General features: G+C 39.3%; 1 protein-coding gene across 1 annotated transcript; it reads right to left on the reverse strand.

Moving 5' to 3' along the window:
- Window positions 1-1,896: 1,896 nt before the first annotated feature.
- On the reverse strand, window positions 1,897-10,598 carry LOC307155394 (C-type mannose receptor 2-like). The gene is made up of 5 exons (XM_079865994.1): window positions 10,512-10,598; window positions 10,324-10,362; window positions 9,878-10,231; window positions 2,706-3,056; window positions 1,897-2,541 (listed from the first exon to the last, which is right to left on the reverse strand). Exons 2-5 carry the CDS (start codon window positions 10,358-10,360, stop codon window positions 2,177-2,179), a joined length of 1,107 nt encoding a protein of 368 aa, XP_079722120.1. The 5' UTR covers window positions 10,361-10,362; window positions 10,512-10,598; the 3' UTR covers window positions 1,897-2,176.
- Between the last annotated feature and the right edge of the window lie 13,635 nt (window positions 10,599-24,233).

Here is a 24,233-nt window from a genome sequence, read left to right on the forward strand (position 1 = left end):
GCTATATTGCGTGTGAGTATGTTGGTGGTGGAGTGACAACTGGAGATTCACCCGTTGTAAAATGCGAAAGACTTCGGACTTGGGAGAAAAAAGAGACTGCAACCGGCCCATGCGAAAACAAGGACAAATATCGGAAGGGCATTAAATGTAGTCATGCAATGCTGATGTTGTTAACATTAACAATTTGAGAACAAAGTATAATTTGCATGGTTTAACGTGATATGATAAGCGATAGTTAGATTTAATCAGCGTGATTTACTGCAATGCTTTTTCCCCTTAGTTGGTCAGAACAAATGTGGATGTTACTTACTTGTTCAGACGACATTTTCCGGTGAAAAATTCTTATGTTGGTCATACTTCCAATAAGTATAATCTGTGATTGAAAATGCCAGGATCCACACCGGTGCGGTGATTGACAGCCATACATTCTCCTCAAAACATTGGATTCATCCGCGCTGTGCCATGCCGAGGCACCACGCACGTAAAGTTGATAATTCCGCGAATAACTGCAATTGCAGATTTTGAACAGAGATTGCGACAAAGAGGAAAAACTGGACTGCAGCTTTAACTCTGTTTCGTCCCTCAGGCGTATAAATAATAATAATAATAATAATAATACATTACGGGCAATTCAAAGATATTTAACCTTGTCATTGTGCTCTTTGTCTGTCTCATACTATGATGTACACAAAACCATGATATTTATATATTCTTTTTTTTTTTTTTTTTTTACCACCACCAGTGTGCAGCATCCACTTGCGCTCACACACACACACACACACACCAGCTGGAGAGGATAGAGAGGAATAGAGCCAGTCGAGTGGATGGGGATTATTAGGAGGCCATGATTGATAAGGGCCAATGGAAGGACTGTGGCTCCAGGACACCGGGGTTACACCCCTACTCTTTATGAGAAGTGCAATGGGGTTTTTAATGACCACAGAGAGTCAGGATCTTGGTTTAGCATCTCTCCTTAAGGATAGTGTTTGTTATTGTATATCCTCATCACTACACTGGGGCATTATATTTATAATATATAGGACCCACACAGACCCCAGGATGAGCAGCGCCCCCTACTGGCCTCACTAACACTTCTCCAGCAGAAAGCCTGGTTTACCCAGGTGTCTCCCATCCAGATACTGACCAGACTCAACCCTGCTGAGCTTCAGTGGACAACCAGCCTTGAGCTGCAGGGTGATACGACTGTGGCTATTGAACAGTCTGTGTTGAAGATATTTTTTTGTCATTTTTCCAAAAGATAACGCCTGCTAATTTAAAATGTACAGTAAATGTAGCTTAATGTAGCCACAGATTAAAACTCATTTTGATTTCATGGGGTCTTTAAAACATATACATAGTGTACATTAGTATTTTAGATGCACATATGTTATATTGATATTAAAAAGATACTCTTCAGTTACAGAAATTATCATTGTATACTGTAGAATCCAACAGTGATTCTAACTATAAGGTACGATGCAGATTTTTGTGCTGCGTTTTTAAAATTTATCATGAGTTCTGAGCGTTCTCACATAACTCTGTCCTCATTCATTTGTATGTTCCTCATCTTGTTTGGGCTGTTTAATATTAGTATTTTGTTTAAAATATTCTACCCCAGCACCCCCTGATCAAATATTTTCAAGTGGCTATACATAAGATACTCTCCAGTTACATACATTTTCATATGTATATATATATATATATATATATATATATATACACACACAGACTGTGTTTAATATCAATAAATGATCTTTTAAAAAAATGTTGCTTTTTGTTGGTCATAAACCCCCTGTGAAACTTTGTGTTGATATAATCCATCTATATTTGGGACAATATCTTGTAATTGACCATGAGTCACACGCAGACTTAAACATTCAGCATACAAAACACAATAATGGCAACAATTCAATTTTATTTAAAGTAAATAATGAAGTACACTCAGTTCTTTTTATATACTAGAACTCTTGTATATGTGAGCTATTCTAACTAAGCATTCATTTTATTGCAAACATCCAAGGCAATCGGTTTGCATGCTTTTTTTTTTTTTACTAATGAGATTTTACAGTGTACTTTGATATAAGAATATTATCTGATGAAAACAAGAAGTGTTTTTTAAAAAAAAAAAAAAAAAAAAAGATTTGCCCGTAATAAAAGAACAACACAAATTAATCCTTCACTCATCATTTCTGCAGATGAAGTTGAGTTTGTTGTCTTGAGAACGGCTGATCCAGCGCGGGTCTCCTCCAGACTGAACTGCTCCAGATCTCACTCCAGACTCACAGTCCTCGTCTCCTGTGCCGTTCCCTGGAGCCCAGCTCTGATAGCACACGGTCTCTCCGCTCACCCAGAACCACAGGCCCACAGTGCAGGAGTGACGTAAACCCAACCACACCGCCTCAGTAGACGCACGTTTAACCACATTCATCACACGACGCTGCATCTCGACTGAATGAACCGAGACCAGATCCGTATAATTCTGTCTGCAGTATCTCAGAGCTTCAGGCCACGTCAGAGTCTCTTTGATCAGAATCAGTTTATCTGGACACAAAACAAACCACAAGCAAAAACTAGAGAGAGACTGATCAAAAACAACATGCAGAACAAACACTGTGGAGGAATCTGTCATGTCAGACATGTAGCGTGAACTTTAAGATATCTGGAGGTGATGGATGGATTGTGTGTGTTTGTGAGGATCTGCTCACCTTCATGACACACAAAAGGAAGTTGGCTGTTGCAAGAGTCGGCATGCCATTCACCCTGAGCGTTTGGTCCGATCACTGTACAGTTTTTAAGTTTTCCTACAATATCAGGTTCACCAGACTTCCAGTCTCTGAATGAGGAGTCACTCTGATCTGACCACTGCCATGGGTCTCTGACTCTGAACAGACCGATCCAGACATCATTAGATATGTGATTATCACTGATGAACTTCTGAATCTGTTGATTCTCATTCTGGTTCCTCACACTGACCAGATCAATGTGCTTCAGTCTGCAGTAACTCTGAGCGTCTCTCCAGTTCATCGTCTGATTGCCAAAGACAGGTCCTGTGTTCGCTTTGGGAAAAACAAATGGAAACAGATTCAAGAATCAGTTTGTTCATTATTCTCATGTCAGTTTATAGTTTGCATGTGAATAAGAGCAGTAGTGGAAGCATCAGAAACACGTGTCATCCAAAGACTGTTTCTGCAGTGGATGATATATTAAACATTCACAAAATATTTATTAGGATTTTGCTGATGTTAAATGAAGTAACATTAGTTTTCTAAGTTTTCCTGATAATTTTATTGTAAATTAATTTTTCTCCATTGTTTTGTTACATGTTTCTCTAGAATACTGGATTCAGACACAACGAGCTGATCTTTTAAAGATACCTAAATCAGGTAGAGAGTGTTTCACAGGTCTATGTAGAAACTCACGATGCTACCCTACTCCCTTAGAGCGTGTTCTTGTTGTAGCAGGTTACCAACATTAGCATTGTGCTGCAACACTCATCCGATATTAAAGACAAAATGAAACACAAAAAATATGGGGGGAACCACATCCAAATATATTTGCCAAACACCAGTTCAAAACGTATTTACCGAAAGAAAAGTTGAAATGAAATACAAAACAGAACAATACCAGAAAGCAACAATACCCCACAATGACCCAAAACCAGGGCCAATGAATCCTCCAATATTAGCTCATTCCATAAAATGTAAACACAAAATGATAATATGGGAATATAAATAATGTGTATGTAATGGATATAAGGAACCATCCAGTGATAATCAATCAGATTGTCTGTGCTCAAAAGTTCAGTTCAAAGTTAGTTCAGTTGTGACCTCGTCACAGTTTTTGCTTCTCGTCATACAGTAGCAAAAACTCACTCAGACAAAAATAGTTGTCCTCAAAGGCAAAGTTGAAAAAGGAAAATATATAATCCACAAAGGCAATTTTTGATGCTGGTGTAAAGTCCGTGGTAAATGCATAGATTCCGGGTAGCACACCAACCAAACACTATTGAGTAAATATATATGGCCTACATTGAGAGTTGCAAGCACACTGTTTCTCAATTAGTAACCACTAAGGCATAGAAGTAAAGCCTTAACTCAAAACCCCTCTTTATTTAAAAGATTGAGCCTTCTCCAAGTTGAGCTACCACATGGCTTAAAAGCTAGATCACTTATTCTTATACGGGTATTCTAACCCCCTTACCTGAGGCCGTTGCCCCTTGGTAATGGCCGGCCGGAAGGTCCAAAAATAAGACTAATGACTCGTCGTGGGAAGTCGCTTCACTATAGCCTCTAGCTACTGAGATTCCCCACTGATAGGCTGGAGGTGGATCTATATACTCACTCTCCAAGAGTTCATTTATATATATAGCCGCTCTGGAGAAAACCGTGATGTCATCGTCCAGCTCAGTTCAGTTCTCATATAATGGTGTCAATGCAAGCAGATCAATATTATTGTTGAATATTAAATTAAATGTCCCCAACTAAGCAAGCCAAAAGTCAAAGGCGAAAACGGCGACAGTGGCAAGGAACCAAAACTCCATCAGTGACAGAATGGGGGAAAAAAACATTGGGAGAACCCGATCAGTCGGGGGCCAGTTCTCCTCTGGCCAACGAGCAAACAGTGTATGATTATGATCCAGGCAGCATTACAGGTCAGAAGTCAGATTGGATTGGAACATTCAGAATATTATCCAGTTCCATCTGGTTGAAGATTGTAGTCATCACGTCGGTATAGACAGATATTTAATAAAATTGTTTAGTGTCTTCCTTGAACTCGTGTGAGTATTATCTAAGCCTGATGATCTATTGCTTACTGGATCTAATCTACAATTAAAGTCGCCACCTATTAAGTATAGCCCAGGGAGATTTGAGACAGTCAGAAACAGATTATTATAAAATTTAGTGACATCTTCATTTGGGTCATGCACATTTATCAGATTTATATTTTCAAATAATGGCATACCCTGAATTATGATATATCTACAAGCAGGGTCCTTAATTATAGTTTTGATTTGTAGTGGGACAGATTTATGAATTTATAGCATTACCCTTTTAGCATGGGTGGTATAGGGAGCAGACAACACCTGACCCTGCCATCTTCTTCTTATTTTAGAAATATTCCCACTCAGTAGATGGGTTTCTTGCAAGAAAATAATTGCAAGAATTGTATCCTGTTCATCACTTGTTTAACCTTTGTTATTTTGTTTAAACCCCTAGTTCCATTAGGTAAATTTTACCTTAAAAAAACTACTAGACATTAGTCATATAATATATCCTTAAGATTTGTTTTGATAAAATAAAATACATTGAGGGAAACACACCCGTATACGAAAAAAATTAAATAACCTGCACACCTTAGGCCTATATCAACCGCTTATGAACAAGAACGTCTGTCTCTCGCTTTTAGTTATTTTCTTTCTAGCTCTTTCTGCTATTACTTAATACTAACCAACCAATAATCTTTAATTGTTGTAGTGAACTATGCAACATTTGTAAACATAACCATTAAATGTTTTTTTTTATTTATTTATTATTATTAATATTTTCTTATTGGAACGTTTAAGCACATAACAAATAACGACATACCTGGGGCCTGAGCTGAAGGGTGGACAAAAATATCAGAGAAATCAAATAATAGAACTATTGGCCATGTAAAGTGCGTAATGGGTTGAACGTCCCTTGTGAGTGTCATTTAAACTGTCCAGTGTTTGAATGTGAAACATGGCCGTGTTTTCCCATTCCTCTCTATGTCCATTTTTAATTGTTTGTAACCATGAAAATACACTTACTTTGGCCATGAGAGTGTAAAAGAAAACGAGACATAGTCATATTTAACAGAAAATGTTATAAAAAAAAAAGAAGTCACGCTGTGAAAATGTTAGAATGTTAACTAATATTGCAGTTACCTGTAAATTAATGGTAAAATGTTGCCAGTAATTTACTGTTAATTTGACAGTTCTTTACTGTAATCTACGGTATGTTACTGTCAGGCCACATTTACACATAGCTAGGTATTTAGAGAAACAAATATTTCCCCCCTCCGTTTTCAATAATAACATTGTGCACACAACATCGTTTTCAAAAAAGTTGTCATTTACATCAACCCGCATAAATACGCCGTCGAGCTGCATCATAACTATGCCAAACCTATGGGCGGCCGTGTAGGGAGAAGGATAAAGCCATGCAAGCCAGTCAGAATCCTCAGAATCGACAACAACGAAGCGACTTCCTTGGGCGCTCGCATGACCTTAAGCATTTTCTGGCGCATAATGTGACGTTTGAGAACCTAAAACCTCGTTTCTCCCAGTTGACACGGCAACACATAACCGGCGTTATCAGAAATCTCCACTTTGGCCGGAGTTTTTAGAAATAATCGTTTTCTGTGATAAAACTGGGTTTTCGTGTAAATGAGAGGCCAAACTGCAGGGAAATATCTGCGTCTTCCCTTCATGTAAACAGGGCCTCAGGGTTGGGGAGTAACGGAATACATGTAACAGCGTTACGTAATCAGGATACAACTAATTGGAAACTGTAATTCATTACAGTTACATCAAAAATCCCTCTTGAGGAGTTCTGACTGCTCTTTCTGAGTATCATTCTTCCCCACATGAATGATAAGTCGATTTGCAGTGTTATGTTTCATCAGAATGTTCTGAAGTTCCCTGTTTACATCAGAAGTTGTTGCTTGTGGAAGGCAGCACATAGTTGTATCCCTGCTGCTAATGTTTCTGATTATGGAGTCCCCCACTATCAGAGTCCTGGGCTCGGCTGCGCTCTGAGCTGAGTGCCGCTGTCTGCTCGACCTCGAGCGCCAGTTAGCATCAGTGTTAGCTACTGACTGATTCAGTCTGTGTTCAATCACATTCACATTCATTTGGAGATTCCTCATCTACATTCATTAATACTTCAAATCTGTTCTCAAGATGTATAGGTGGTGGTAGGAAACCAGTGTTTGCAATCCTTCTCAGAGCTGTATCTGGGGTAGAGGATGCTACTGCGGCAATATGTGATGCTCGTGACAATCTGATGTCTTGAGTGCCTTTGGGTCTCACTCCCTGTTTGTGCCATCGATTTGTATGTCGATCAGTTACGGCTTGTTTCTCTACATTCAGTATGGCCTGTCGAGGAGCACTAGTTTCATGGGACTCACCGGTATGCTGAGGGTGTCCATGACGAAGCTCTGTTGTGTGCTCCGTCTGGTTTGGTGGTCCCGTAAGTAACTTTGTTTCAAGAACTGCAAAAAAGTCTAAAAGTAAAAGTCTGTGGCAGTTTGTGCATCAAGTCTAGAAGAGGCATTTTTTTTCTTATCCTTTTGGATGTAGGCAGCTGTGTTTTCCCTTCTCCGTAATGTAAGCTGATGGCAGTGGGAGGCTGGTCGGATAGGAAAACCGCTTTTTTGTAGTAATCTTCCAGTCACAAAAGTTTCAAGTTTTAACGTTGATGCCGCGCTATGTCGATGCTGATTTGCTGAAGTTAAAATTAGGAGATAAAATATAAAAGCGATAGATCAAAGTGCAGAGCAGTAAGCAGGAGCGTCCAAACAGTAGCTAAGCAGGAAGTAGAGATCTAATTTGCTTGAATTTATAAGGTCTGTACCGATTTATTTGTACAGTTATTATGAAGGACTTTTATTATGATAAAACATGCACCAACATGGGTGTATAAAGCGTGCTCTGTTTCCGCTATGTGTATGTGCACACACTTTCGTGAAGGACTCAGCTTACAATACATGATGGTTTTCTCCCCCCATTTAAGTTTTGTGCATCCCACTTGAGGGTTATAAGGAAACTAAGTTTAATGTTTGTCATTTTTGTAATTGTATTGTTTTATTGTGATGTTGGTTACTGTGTTGGAGTGATACAGTGTTTTTTTCTTTTTGTGTGTGTGTGTGTGTATGTTTGTTTGCTGTAGCTCTTACAGTGTCTACATGAGTGTCACGAATAATGATCTGAATATTATAATGATAATGAATATTATTGATCTTTTCCTATAAGAAATAATTTCCTTTCCTAATAAGGCAGAGAAAGGTTCAATTAGCTATGACCCTATATGTTATCTATGTTATGAGAAGTAGAGCGAGAGAGAGAGAGAGAGAGTGAGAGTGAGAGAGAGAGAGAGAGAGAGAGAGAGAGAGGGAGAGAGAGAGAGAGAGAGAGAGAGAGAGTGAGAGAGAGAGAGAGAGAGAGAGTGAGAGAGAGAGAGCGCCTCCCCTTGATGCGCTCTCTCACATTCTCCTGAATATCTGTGCGACTGTGTGCCTTTCTTGCAAGAAATAAACCATTATAATCATTGATTGGACACTTGTCTCTTATTCAGAATTGTTTATTGTTTATTTGCCACAACAAAAACTAATGGAAACATCAGTTTAAGGAGTATTTGACCATCATTCCAGTGGGGTAGCAACAACATTTGTGAAAAACGGATGTGCTCGAACAGCTCGCGCTCAATCCACTGTGCGTTTTTCTCTTATCAGCTCGTGCACCACAGCTATATAGGCGTTACTATATTTAATTTAATATTCCACTAATAAGATACATTTACTTCATAGACAGCATTCTTTTTTATCCCCATTATACTCTCTGTTGTCAGTGTTTCTTTGTCTGGACACAAACACTGTTTACACGCTGCCTGGTATCGGAGCATGTTTACGAGTACGAGTACATGAGCTCAGTATCGGGCTCAGATACTTTATTAGTCAGTATTATATCTGTATTATATCAGTATTAGTGCATCCCTAATTACCACCAATGCGAAAAACAATCAGTTATAATGAAAGATTTTTTTTTTTAATGCATCATACTAAAAAATAAAAATAAAAACAGCACTACAACATTGTTTAGACCCACACAGATATCAAAAATCAGCACATGAATCTCAATCTCAGTGGATAAAAGTGGACACTTTGGATAAAAGTGTCTGCCAAATGGATAAATGCAAATCAGTTCATGTTAGTTAATATATTAACTAATGTTTACAAAATAACCTTATTGTAAAGTATTACCAAAATTAGACAGCATCATCACAACAGCCAAAAACACCTGATCAACTTCCCCTTCGCTTTTTCTTGCTGTAACAAATGTGCTTCATAAACTCAGTCACAGAAGCCAGATAAAAACTAATGTTAATGCGTCAAGGGTCAAGAGCCCACCTAAAGAAAACACTGATCACTATATCGGTGACAACAAACCTTATGCTTTTCAATAAAACATCAAAATCTCTGTTAATTCTCAAAAATAACTTTTCTACATGTATGAAAGAAATAATGTTAAACTGGTTTGGCTGGAAGTCAGTTGTAGTTCTTGTGTTTCTATTTTTTGTCCTTCAGTGATTCTGTTTATCAGGTGTTCATCAGTGTCAGATTTCACTCACTTCTTTTCATTCACTCTCTCATGTGGACTATATCAGTGAACTAATATAGGGAATGGTGAATGAGGGTTAGGGTGTGATTTGGAACACATCCTCTGAGTGTCGTCTTTCAGCACTGTTAATTCACAGAAAATTCCAGTAGGCTATTTTCTCAGTATGCATTGTTTTCTATGGTATATTACTGTTTTAATGTAAAAGGGCATGTTACTGTCAGAATTTTTTACAACAAGGTTTAACAGTAGCTATACTAAGTAAATGTGAAGTAAATTATTAAGTAATCTCAGTTCTTTTTTAGTTTCTAGAACTCTTGTGTAACTGAACTATACTAACTAAGCTTTTGTCAGTACAACATACTATTCCTATTTCACTTGTTGTTGTTTTTTTATTTTTTTTTAAGGCAATCAGTTTGCATGCTTTTTTAAGTAAGTCTAACTAATTAGATTTTACAGTGCAGTATATGGTGTATCTTTTATAAATGAATGTTTATTGTGATTGTATGGAGCTGCACTTACTGTTAGATGAACTGCAGATGAAAGTCAGGCTGTCACTACATGGATAATCATGCCATTCTCCATTTCTCATCATAACACACTCATCTCTGCCATCAGGTTGTCCAGATCCCCAGTTCAGATAGAGCGCAGGTTCACCTGAAGACCACTGCCATTTATCAACATCCTTCCTCTGCAGCCCAATCCAGACATTCCCAACACGTCCATCATTCACACTCTTCTTCAGCTCGTTCATGTTGTCAACGGTGGCCAGATCTGTGTAATTCTCTCTGCAGAATCTCTGAGCTTCAGTCCAGGTCTTCCTCACGTTTATAAAGTGATACTGACGCTGAACACATTCAGATACGGAGCAGAGAGCTGTGAAAGAGAGCGTTTGATTTAATGCTTTTCATAACAGGGTCAAACCTGATGAAACTATAAACCATAAATAATACAACAAACACACTCACCAATGAGAAGAAGAATCAAATATAGAGTTTGGTCCATTTCTGAGGAAAAACACATTGAAAAACTAAAATAATCTTATATTCATCTTATATTAAAACATAATCATATCAGCATAACTCGATTCACAATCATTCAGACAATATTAACATCTGAAAGTCTAATTGTGTTTGAAGAATGAACATGTTCTTACTTTAGAGGTTGTGTGTTTCTGTCCTGAGTCTGATGTTTCTGTCTGCAGATTTAAACTACGTGATTATTATATCTGCTCTCATCCCTCATTCAGATCATCACGTCATTTGTTTATTTCTCTAAAACTAATTTTCATATTTGACTTCCTCCTTATTTGTGCATTTTTCACGTCTCCTTTTCTTTATTTGCATATTGACGTCAGTATCAGTAAATCTACAAGTTCTGCAGAATAAAGTCTTGGCAACAACATGGACTAATCAGCAAATATATACATGTAAACATTCATAATTTATATTTGAACATTCACAACTAAACACCTGCTTTAATGTTATTTCTGGACTGTATAACTCGTGTATCATCCCGGTTCAATTTGACGTGTGTTTTTATTTCAGTCTGGACCACTTTTGTCAAATGTGTATTTATTATAATGATAATGCAGTTAGTGTTGGCAATATGGGTCTGTTCTGGGCAAAATATAACATTAATTATAACATGAGTTGTTATAAATAAGCCAAAATACATGAGAAAGGACGATGTACATGTAACTTAGTGATATCACTGAAGATGACCACAAGACAGATCTCATTTCAGATCACAGATCTCCAGGCTAAAGGTGGAGCTGGGGATGGAGGAGGGAAGTTAAATCCAGCGTGAAGCCATGCAACAGAAGAGTGGGGATTTAAAAGAGCCTGTGATGTGTGTGTCAAAACTCATCAGAAACAGTTGATTATCAGCTGATACAAGCTTTACTGTCGTCGCCTGAACTGATGCAATGCTGGATTTCTCTGATCATATTTAAAGGGATAGTTACCGCAAAAATGAAAATTACCCCATGATTTGCTCACCCTCAATACATCCTAGGTGTATATGACTTTCTTTTTTCAGATGGATACAATCTGAGTTTTATTAAAAAATATCCTGGCTCTTCCATGCTTTATAATGGCAGTGAATGGGAGCCCAAAATTTGAAGGCCAAAAAAGTGGATCCATCCATTATAAAAGTAATAAAGTAATCCACATGACTCTGGGGGGTTAATTAAGGCCTTCTGAAGCGATACGTTTGTGTAAGAAAAATATCCATATTTATAACTATAGAGATTTAACTATATCGACTAAAATAACTAGCTTCCAGCAGACGGCCATATGCAAGTCGACTTACGCCCAAAGAGTCACAATTGACGATGTCTGGCGTAGATGTAGGAGTAGCGTAAGCTTTGACGCCTCTCGCGGTTCAAACAAACAGGGCTGTGCAACACACTCAAGCTCCTAAAACAATGCATACGGTGGATGGATCCACTTTTTTGGGCTTCAAATTTTTGGCTCCCTTCCCTGAAATTATAAAGCTTGGAAAAGCCAGGACATTTTTTTGAATATAACTCTGATTGTATTCATCTGAAAGGATGGCTTCAGGGTGAGTAAATCATGGGGTAATTTTCATTTTTGAGTGAACTATCCCTTTAACAAGTGTGAACAGAAAAACAAAAAAAAATCACATGAAATGTGATTTTTACAAATCCGTTTTGAACTATATTCATGTGGTTTAAAACCCTGTTCCAATCACATTTTTGGAAATCTGTTTCAGTCTGACTGCTCTGATTGGATTTCACGTGGTTTATCACTTTCTCATGCCGCAATAGACGTAAACACGTCAGACGTTGTTATAGTGTTGTATTACAAATTTATTAAATGTTTAATTTAGGTTCCAATACAATAGTATATAAAGTGAGAAAGTTTAGTAGACTGAATTTAGCATTTGAGGCATAGATGATGATATTCAAAGAAGATTAAGTCAAGCAATCTAGGTGTCTGACATTAACCTTTTGTCTTTTGTCTTTTTGCACCTCCTGAACAGTGGCATTGTCCCAAGTTAAGCTATGATAATGTGAAGGTATGGGTGATACTGTCAGGCTGATTGGATCATTTGAATGACACTGTTATGCTGATGAGATCAGGAAATCTCTGTAAACGAGCTGACTCATGTAGGCTACTTCATTTACATGCCCCCTTTATGTAAATCCCTCCCCCTTGGAATGTATATAAACTACAATGTATACTGTTTGAGTTAGACTTGACTTGATGACTACAGCAACGCACAGCGAGTCCTCAATAAAGAGTAACTTCTGTTGAAAGATATCCCAACGTCTCCTGGTCTCTGCTTTGACGAAGGAAAATTTTCCAACAATAGGAAACATGCTGAAAGTCGCTACAGAAACAAGGTTGTGTTGTTAAAAAGTGACGGTCAAGCAGAAAATGACAATATAATATAGACGTGTTGAATTATGAGTCTGGCTGAGATGAAAGCACAGAACAAAGCCACACACGTCCTACCAGTAACGTGCAGTGAAATCTTGTCATGGGTAGGCTGTGACCTATCAATGTGGCATATATGTTCATATATTCATTCAGTTAATGTAGCAACCCAAGTTCATATTAGGCATCATTACATCACTGCCTGCATACAGCAAAGTCAGTCATATGTGAGGCTAATGCACAATCAAATCTAATAATCAAATTAATGGACACTATCTTATGACTTATACAACAAACAAATGTTTTGTGCGGGACACAGTAAGAGAGGGAGGCGGCGTGGTGTCAGCGAACCGATAAGCAGCCTAGTCACTCCTTCAAAATGCGCAAACGTGCACAGACAGCCACACACACACTATTGGTCTGGTGACGGCGCACCAGGATTTGAATAGGCTACAGCAGAGCCCGTCTACGGAGAGCCTTGGCACTTCCTATTAGCCCCATTGTATCGATCTTGGTTGCAGTTCCATTAGAATACCACTGGAGGTGATCGCGGGCGAGTGCAGACTGAATGGGAGTCTATGGGGCTAGACGGCTAAATGTGTCTCTTTCACCCAATTGCCGTTGAGAAATCTCAGATTTTATTGTAGGTTTTGCAAGTTCAACATGGGTTATAGGTCGAAAGTTGAATGAACGAGTACTTATTTCTTTTCGATTTCTTACAGGTTGAGTTGTTGTTGCCCATTACACGCTAGCATTCTGCTAATGGCGTCAGCATTCTGACGTCATTGACATTTTAAAAGACTTTTTAAAGCAAATAATTGACTCTAAAAAATCTAACATCCAGCAATGTGTAATTTCTTTGCATCTCCTTTCGAATACAACATTCAAATTACTAGACAAAAAATTATATCCTGAGAAAAGTGGATTTTGAGGGGTATTTCACCATAGACCTCCATTCAATCTGCACTCGCCTGCGAGCGCCCCCGCATGGACAGAGACGTGTTACTGCAGCCAGTCCAGAAACCGGAAGTAAGCAGAGAGTGCCAATTCTCTTCCTATTAGACATTCTCTGGCTACAGTCAGAAAACATTGTGTCAGCACTCAGCAGTACAGCTTTAAAGTACAAAAACAGCTTATTCGCTCCTACAAACTGCGCTAGGCGCACACACCGACACGCAATGAGCGTCTGGCGACGGTGCACCAGGATTAAAAAAAGAGAACTACAAAACAGCATTTTAACCCTTACGAAATGCACCATAATCGCACAGATAGACATACAGTACAAATGTGGCAGAGGTGACGGCGCACCAGGGCATACCTGTCAACCCTCCCGTTTTTCCCGGGATTCTCCCGTATTTTACCTTGCTATCCCGCTATCATCCCGTTTAAATATTTTCCCGTATTTCTCCCGTATTTTTAATATTTCTATAAAATAAAAAAATTAAAATCCCACTGAGCGCAAAACGGTTAAGTGGAAGTCCCGCCCTGCAGCTAATTTCATTGGTTAGGCTTACAATGACGGGTAGATTTAGGGATCAGTGTTTGGTGTAGGCAATCAGTACTGTGATTCACATGACCAATAAAATCTTTAGAATCGGCGGCAGGGCGGGATTTTCCTCTGAGTAGTTTGGGGGGAAAAAATCGCGCGAAGAAGAACAGCAGACGAGGATGGACGAACATGACGAGAGAGATGGCGTTGGAGTACCTGCAAAAAAGCCGAAAACTTTGTGCAAGTATCTTCAAAAATGGGAGAGGGAGGCTTACCCGTACTTAACAAAGAGCAACATCGGGCAAAAAGTGGGAGGGAAAAGTGATGTGAGCCAACATGAAAAATCTGCAAAGCACAAGCGGGCCCAAGAGGCGCAAAAACATGCCCAGCCAATGACTGCATTCGTAACTACAAACGTTTCTGAGGCTGATCAAGTGACCAAAGCTGAGGTGAAAATGTCAATGCTTTGCGCCAAAAATAATGTGGCCTTAAGTTTTTGCGATGATTTCAACCGTAGTGTAGCAGACATGTTCCCTGACTCTGCCATCGCTCGGAAGTACTCGGCGGGAAAAACGAAAGCCACGCAACTCCTCAAAGGTAAGATATAGACTTCAAAAATGCGTTGCTTCAAAATGAATAGGACAATCTAATTGAAACCTTGATAATGATGTTCCCGGTGTAGTCTAAAGTAACTGGACACTTTTGCTTAATAGGTGCCATAACTGTGGAACTTGATGAGGACGTAGCAAGGTTGTGTAAATATCAGCCTTTTTCATTGTTGTGCGATGAATCAAACAACAGAAAAACCGACAAAGAATTTGTTATCCTTGCAAGAATTTATGATGAGTCCAATCTGGAGGTGACAACAAAGTTTCTTGAAATGCCCATATGCAATGTGGGTAATGCAGAAAACCTATTTGAAAAGCTGTCCGAAGCATTGAGGTGAGGAAACTGCAATGTGTTTATCTAGTTTGCATTTAATTATAACAAACTAGAACATTTTTTTACTTACGTTTCATGTGATCACCGTTTACATAAAAGCTTTTGTCAAATAGTTTTTGTAATTATGGGCATATTGTTTTGATTTCCCTTTTCCAATAGCAAAAGAGGCATTCCATGGGAGAATGTCATTGCCTTCAACTCTGACAATGCAAGTGTAATGAAAGGCAGACACAATTCAGTGATTAGCAGACTAAGAGGAAGTCAGCCTAATGTCCAGGACCTTGGCTGCATTTGCCACCTTGTCCAGCTTGCCACTGGTTGTGGCATCAAAGCAACCAAACTTCCAGTAGAGGACATTTTGGTTGGGATATACACCCACTTTGACAAAAGGTAAATGTAAAATAAAAGCGCGCACACACACACACACACACACAAACACATAACTCTATATCTAATAATTAAACCTTAAGCAATCTGAGACCACTTACTAGACTCAAAATCATTGTCTCCTTTCAGTGCAAAGAGATGTGAGCTCTACAGGGAGTTTGTAGAGTTCACAGACTCTGACAACCTGAAGCTGCTGAGGTACTGCAGTACTAGATGGCTCAGTCTGCTTACATGCATTCAGAGAGTACTGAACCAGTGGGATGCTCTACAGGTAGGACTGTAATGTTAAACTCTGAGCAGATATCTTGAAAATGTTTCCATTAAATTTTTTTTTTTTACCATATATTGTCACCCTATATCCCTAAATCTATAGGCATACTTTGACAGTCATGAGGAGGTGGAGAGGAATGCTAAAGTTCATAATCTGGCAAACTATCTCCGTGATCCAGTTATGAAAACATACTTCATGTTCCTGAGTGTTGCCCTTAAGCCTTTAGCTGAATTTAATATTTCCTTTCAGGTGGGTGTCATGACCTCTTGGGATAATGTCAGAATAACAGATTAATAATCACATACGATACTATGTATTATTTCATTTATTTTATTGTGGCTACTTGTACTGTCTACAGTCAGAGGGAGTACAGACTCACAGGCTTGAAGATGAGATGTGCAGGCTGCTCAGGCGGTTTTTGGGCTACCTAATACCAGCCAGGGCCATCGTGGATGTGCCTCTCAGGGAGGTGAACTATGGAGAGGGACATCAGCTAGCAGATGAAGATCTCTTCATTGGAGCAGAGACGAAGGCATTCATCAGAAATGCAGAGCTCCCCGTTTCAACCAAGAAAAAAATCTTTCAGTAAGTATATTACTCTGTAGTTTAATATAATTATGATCTAATCTTTTGACAGCCTGGGATAACTCTTACAGTGTGCCTGAAATGTTTCCTACTATCTAATGCATTTTTTTGTACATTTTTTTTTTTTTACTATTACCTTGTAGAACTGTGAGAACCTTATATGAAGCAGTTCTGAGAAAGATGTTCAGCTGCTTTCCACTTGACTCCCAACTCCTGAAGGACCTGAGAGTGCTGGACCCTGCATCTCGGCTTCACATCACTCCAGGGACAGGTAGAGATTAGGGACAGTTTACAATTAACTTGTTGTGAGGTATTGCGTAGTTTACATAAATCAGCAATGTTCAGTTAGCAACATTTTTTTTATTTGACACGAACAAGGCTAGTAGCCCTGTTCCCTCAGTTGAGCTTGAATGAGGATAGGCTGAGAGAGGAACTCATTGACTACCAGGTGACAGATAGCAAGCATCTCCCCCAGGAAGACAGAATTGACCGATTCTGGGGCCTTCTAGGCAAGGATATGAGGTTCAGTGAGCTGACAAGACTTATGAAGGCTTTATTATGCATTCCACACAGCAATGCCAGTTCTGAAAGGGTATTTAGTATGGTGAGAAAAATTGTTACAGAGAATAGAATGGCATTGGACAACAGTACTGTTTGTGCTTTACTGTCATGTAAAATCAACCACACTGGTCAAGCTCACAAATACACTCCTTCTCAGAAAGTGTTGAGGAATGCAAAGTCTGCGACCTATGTATATAACAAGTCTCTTGCAGATGCAAGAGAGCCACGTGACGAATAAAACTGTATCCTCCATCCATTCTCTCACACTCTGTTCTACCCATTGTCAAGTAATAAATAAACTTGTGCTGAATTTATATTCCGTTTTGTCTCTTCATTTATATAATGCAGGTTTGGGGGGGGGAGGGGGGTGCGCTTTGGGGAGGGGGGGGGGGGGGTTCTTTGGGGCGGCCCTGAAAATTTCCCTTATTTTCAAATCTCAATGTTGACAGGTATGCACCAGGGTATGGAAGAAAGAACATTTTGGTAAATATTTATTTTTCAAAATTAGTCAAATTTAAATGATAAGTACGAAATATTATATTATTATATTTCCATTAGGGTGTTAAACTTGATCACTAAATAATGTCAGCCGTTTTTAAAGACCAAGGAGAGGGAGTTGTCATGGTGAAACATCCAATCATTTGGTAACTTATCTCTGAAAAGCCCTGAATGTGCTCTGTACAGGACATGTAATGTCTCAGAGAAATCGCTAAAACATAATGTCCTCTACAGAGGACAAAAAACTATAGCAGGTAGTCAGGAGTTTTACTAATCACAGCTAGGTAAGCAAGATGATATGCACCTTTGTACGAACAACAGTGTTTTCACAACTCGGCGGTTTGTAGGCTTCCAAGTCATGAACCCAGCCATTTGTGAACTGAACGTGGGCTTCCATAGATTTATAATTACGAAACTGAGCCTCGGAATAAGCACTCACACCACAGACTAAATAAACTAAAATATCTGGAAATGTCAGAGGAGGTAAATCGTCGGGGTCTCGAGTATATTCTCTTGCAGGCACCTCATACAGATCCATATTTCCGATCAATGACATCTTTTCCATGTACCGTTTTTCTTGCGTCAGGCAGAAGTTTGTCTCTGTATAGTATATTTCGTTCTTTTAATCGACTTTTCAACATTGTTTCGTGTAGTAACTGATTGTTTTAAATCTCGCCCGATGTGGCCTCAAAAAATGGCGGCGCACTCTTGTTTACGTCCCAGAATGCACTGCGCAGTGACGTCGGTTGCCAAGCCCGAGAGCGAGTGGATCACGTGACATGAATCAAGCTCGGTCTCTGCCTCAATGTTGATAATTCAAGACAGCATGAGAACTGACTGCGCATGCGCAAATCTACGTAAACTACGTTCTATGGACCAAAGAGGCACTGCTGAATTTCCTGCATGAAACAATAGTTTTAGGAGCAAACAATGGCAAAATGAGTATATTATTGTATATTCCTGAACATTTTTGTTACAAAAATTAATATTTGGAATAAAATAAATGCAATTAATAATGTGGTTAATTAATAAAACTCTTGGAATTAATAAATGTAATGTCAACATTTCCTTTGGTGAGGCACTGCCTACCCTGCCTACCCTGACCGCACGTCCCTGCGTCCTACGTTCTGTCGCTGCCTCAGAAGACGCAGGACTCCAGCGCGACGACTACATATTGTCATGTTGTAAATAAGAAAACATCTTTATCTGTACAAACCCCTCCATGTTTTTGGTGAATGCCCACCTACACACCATCATGGACATTGAAACCACGAGACTCACAATCAGATCCAAACAGTCGCGATACACAGTGTCAATAGTTTGGATCAGAATCCAGTCGAATGAACAAATAATTGGATTTGGACTGACAGTGTGAACACAGACTTTATCTGTTCGTGTTTGAACCAAACAAACCCCTAATGATTAGAATTTATCTCTTAGTGAAAAATCTTATTTTGTTTCATTTCATACTCCTGCTGTTTAGTTTTTTTTTCTTTTTTTTTTCGTGTTTATAAAACCTGAACACATTTGTGTGTAAACGTATCCTCATCACTCATTTGTTTATTTCCACATTTAGATGGTCAGGCTGGACAATATTTCCATCTCTGACGTGAAACAAAAGGAGAAACAGAGTGTTATTGTTCTTGTCATATTTCATTAAATTTCATTCGAATGCTATTTTAGAAATAAAACAAATATTACTGGTATAACATTGGCCAGTGAATTTTACACAAGTGGCAAAGACTGTATTGTCAGGGTTGGGCAGTCGCTACTTGTAGCTTAGCTAGTAACTTAGTATTTTGGTGGTATAACTTCACTATTTCCTGAATCAAGTAACTTTTCAGTAGCTTAACTCCTTTATTTATCAAGTAGCTTGGCCACACAAGCTACACTTTTCTTGTCATGTGAAATTAGCGCAACTTAAAGTAGCTTCCTATGTAGTGAACTAGCCTACTGCTGTGTTTGTGTTACTTAGCTTGCTACATTTGACTGGGTGGTAGCTTTTGTGTAAGTGAAGCTTCATTCATGGCAGAGTAACTGATAGCTTAGCTCACTACAATTTAGCTTGCCCAACACTGTGTATTATTCACATGTAATTCACCCTAACAAAAAGTAATAATAATATAATCATATATTGTTTCTTCAACTTATTCAAATATCTGACTTTACTGCCACTATCTGTTTCTGCTACTCTATCATATTTATAGTGTGTGATTTGCAAAATACCTATCATAGCCTACATCACATATCATAGGGTGACCAGACGTCCCGGTTTTAGGGACCGTTTTTGGTTGCCTGTCCCTGGCTAAATACTGAAAAAACTACCACAACACTGGGTTTTTCAATCAGATTGATAGTCAAACTGGAAATGTCCCCGTTTTTTCCCCCTTTTCGGGGATTATGTTCCCAGTTTTGATCTCGGATGTCTGGTCACTTATATCAGAATATTCTATTACTGTTGTTAAGCCCACTATGAATATTAAAATACGCTGAACCATGTGTCCTTTATCATAGCTACATGTATGACCTTTGCAGCAAAAAAAAAATAAAATAAATTGAAAATCAGTTAGGTATTCAGTGAGGTATGATTAGTTAAATGCGCTGACAGCTCATTGCACCTGCCAAACAGATTGCACTGAGTGGAGCGGGTGACTGGTCTAAGATGGCGGACCACGGCTCGTCAGCACCAGTAGGCAGTGGCGGTCGATGCGCCGTCTACTCTCTATTATGTCTATGGGTGAAACCATGGATACTCCAGAAACAGGCTCGAGGGGCTTTCCCGAACCTGTGTTAGAGGAAACCTCTAATTTTAAAAACATTTGCTCGGCTTTTTCCTATTCAGTTTCACATGTTAAAGGAACTTATCAGTCCAATCATACAGAGGAGAAACACGAACAACTGAGATTGTACCTCCGCAGGGGAACGTCTGATGATTACACTACGGTTCTTGGCAACAGGTAAGCAAGCTAAAGGTTATTCTTTGTTTTAACATTGCATTACAACACCTTTTCAGTTGTGTACATTTTGGTGTATTATTAAGCTTTATAAAAGTGAAAAGAAATTGATTATTTCGGATGGCAATTGTAGCCTACTTAAAAAGAAACAACGTATAAAACATAATTATGGTTGTTTATGGCACAATAGCTTTAATAATTAATAACAATAATCTGATTTGATGTAATGAAAATGCAGTAAAAGTGTTTGATTTGATTCTGGAAAAGGCGTGGAAAATTGATAATGGAGTTAAGTGATTGTAATCTTTGCAGGAGCAAGCTTCAAGAGCCTTTCTTACCAGTTCCGAGTGGGAATGTCTATCTACCAGGTCTTAAAAGAGAAATACCTGAAGGTATGCATGTATGTTTTGTTTTTTTCTCTCTCAACATTTATAGTGCAGTTTGTACACATTTGGACAGTGAAACATCCCAAATTGTCTATGAGTTATAATGGGTCTGACAAATAAAACTAATTTTTGTTTTAATTTTACTGTTTTCAGTGCCCAGCAGGGATGTGCGGTCAGGGTAGGCAGTGCCTCACCAAAGGAAATGTTGACATTACATTTATTAATTCCAAGAACTTTATTAATTCACCACATTATTAATTGCATTTATTTTATTCCAAATATAAATTTTTGTAACAAAAATGTTCAGGAATACACACATAATATACTAATTTTGCCATTGATGCTCCTAAAACCATTGTTTCATGCAGGAAATTCAAAGCCATGGCCATTGAGGCAGAGGTTAGCAGTGCCTCTTTGGTCCATTGAACGTAGTTTACGTAGATTTGCGCATGCGCAGTCAGTTCTCATGCTGTCTTGAATGATCAACATTGAGGCAGAGACCGAGCTTGCTTCATGTCACGTGACCCACTCGCTCTCGGGCTTGGCAACCGATGTCACTGCGCAGTGCATTCTGGGACGTAAACAAGAGTGCGCCGCCATTTTGTGAGGCCACATCGGGCGAGATTTAAAACAATCACTTACTACACGAAACAATGTTGAAAAGTCGATTAAAAGAACGAAATATACTATACAGAGACAAACTTCTGCCTGACGCAAGAAAAACGGTACATGGAAAAGATGTCATTGATCGGAAATATGGATCCGTATGAGGTGCCTGCAAGAGAATATACTCGAGACCCCGACGATTTACCTCCTCTGACATTTCCAGATATTTTAGTTTATTTAGTCTGTGGTGTGAGTGCTTATTCCGAGGCTCAGTTTCGTAATTATAAATCTATGGAAGCCCACGTTCAGTTCACAAATGGCTGGGTTCATGACTTGGAAGCCTACAAACCGCCGAGTTGTGAAAACACTGTTGTTCGTACAAAGGTGCGTATCATCTTGCTTACCTAGCTGTGATTAGTAAAACCAGAGACAATTTATATGTAAAACTCCTGACTACCTACTATAGTGTTTTGTCCTCTGTAGAGGACATTATGTTTTAGCGATTTCTCTGAGACATTACATGTCCTGTACAGAGCACATTCAGGGCTTTTCAGAGATAAGTTACCAAATGATTGTATGTTTCACCATGACAACTGCGTGTCGGTGTGTGCGCGTAGCGCAGTTTGTAGGAGCGAATAAGCTGTTTTTGTACTTTAAAGCTGTACTGCTGACACAATGTTTTCTGACTGTAGCCTATTCAAATCCTGGTGCGCCGTCACCAGACCAATAGTGTGTGTGTGTGTGTGTGGCTGTCTGTGAGCGTTTGCGCATTTTGAAGGAGTGACTAGGCTGCTTATCGGTTCGCTGACACCACGCCGCCTCCCTCTCTTACTGTGTCCCGCACAAAATATTTGTTTGTTGTATAAGTCATAAGATAGATGTGTCCATTAATTTGATTATTAGATTTGATTGTGCATTAGCCTCACATATGACTGACTTTGCTATATGCAGGCAGCGATGTGATGATGCCTAATATGAACTTGGGTTGCTGAATGAATATATGAACATAGATGCCACATTGATAGGTCACAGCCTACCCATGACAAGATTTCACCGCACGTTACTGGTGCCCAGACACAGTGGAAGAGTGGCAGCAAGTTGCCATTGGATTCCAGGCTCAGGGAAACTTCCCAAACTGCCTGGGTGCTCTGGATGGGAAGCACATCAACATTCGTCTCCTACCAGGAACTGGATCGACATTTTACAACTGTAAGCGTACATTTTCATTACAGGATGATTTGGAGAAAAGAACATCGAACATACTTGTACCTGCACCACTTCCTGAATCTGACCAGCTGGCCCATTACTGCATTGTGGCAGATTAGGCATTTCCCTTGAAGGAGTACCTCACGAAGCCACATCCGAACCGCAGGCTATCTGTAGAGCAACGCATATTCAATTACAGGCTTTCGTGAGCTCGGAGGGTGGCTGAAAATGCATTTGGCATCCTGGCAGTACAGTACAACTGTGCCAGTACTTTCATTAAGACATTGGTGCAGTCCCCTTTCAATGGTGCAAAATATAAGCATGTGACAAACTTGTTTGTTTCCAGTCATTTCCACTTTCCACATCTCTCATTCGGTCCAAAGTTTCCATATTTGCAATGTAACATTTTGGTAACTATTAATGTAAAGAAGGCTTCAAACTTCAGTCAAGTCCTAATATAGACTATAGGCTGCACGAAGGCATCAGACATCAGGCAAATCAGCATCTTCAAGGGAAATGAGTTTGGAATAACAGCAAGTTATGACTGACCGGCACAGCCTTTATATTGTACAAAAGATTAATTAAATTAAGCAGAATAAATTTGTATATGTTTGTTGGACTGTTCCTGCGACGTCAACAGGCTGCGATGTCAAGTTAGCAATGCCAGAAGTGAACTGATACTACTACTACTACTAAAATCAACCTAGGGTCTTTTGCACCATGACCTCGAGCCAAACAGCCTGTACCTTATTGTTTCCCGAAACGTTCTTAGTTAAGTATACCTTCTGTAAGTCATATGTTCGGAAGGTTGGTCTGGACCACTCTTAGCTTTACCTTATTGTGGCGATCGGGCTCAGAAACAGGGACACCAAATGAATAAACCAACTACGCCACCCTGGGGGCTTATTACCAGGGAATCGCCCTAAACAAATTAGGAGCACACAAGGCTCACAGGCTCGTATTGGTTGGAGTCAGGCATGAGACATGGGTGAAGGATACAAACAATAAAAAAAAAGAAAAGAAAAAAAAGAAAGTCATCAGAAAAAGGATATTCAAAATTGGACACTCCTGGCGACGGAAATTGGAAGCGGCAGCCAAATTACTCCACCCAAGGGGCCTCCCTATTCTCCTAAAATAAAAGAAACAAAGAAAACCACAAACACACGTGCACTCACACTGCACTCAGTCAAACACCTCCGGGTGGCACAGCAATCACTCCAAAATACCACCACCAAGATGAGGAGGGCTGCCGCCCTAGTTTCCTTGCCGCCCAGGCCTACAATAAAGAACACACAGACTCATACACCACAAAATAAAGAAAACAAGAAATACACAAAAACTATTGTTTGACCCAAATGCACAATGTTCATCTCAAACCAGTATGATAACAAGCATTCTCATCACAGAAAGATACATTCCAGATGATCATCCCCTCACAACATTGTTGAATAGTACACATTCACCACTTAAATCCAAGGTATTCTTATGAGAACAGTTGGATAACCGGATATCCTAGACAGCATCAGGAAAATATGTAGCGCCTCCTTCAGGTCACCAGGACACCACGGCCTAATGGGCACCAAGGTAAG

This window comes from Squalius cephalus, assembly GCF_949319135.1.
Source record: "Squalius cephalus genome assembly, chromosome: 3".
In the NCBI taxonomy this organism is placed as follows: Eukaryota; Metazoa; Chordata; class Actinopteri; order Cypriniformes; family Leuciscidae; genus Squalius; species Squalius cephalus.

Bases quoted from the DNA above. Each gene is read 5' to 3' on its own strand.
- LOC307155394 (XM_079865994.1), bottom strand. From the start codon at position 10,360: ATGGACCAAACTCTATATTTGATTCTTCTTCTCATTG. The intron at 10,232-10,323 runs GTGAGTGTGTTT...TCTCTTTCACAG, and splicing joins TTTGATTCTTCTTCTCATTG to CTCTCTGCTCCGTATCTGAA. The intron at 3,057-9,877 runs GTAAGTGCAGCT...TTTTTCCCAAAG, and splicing joins CATCTGCAGTTCATCTAACA to CGAACACAGGACCTGTCTTT.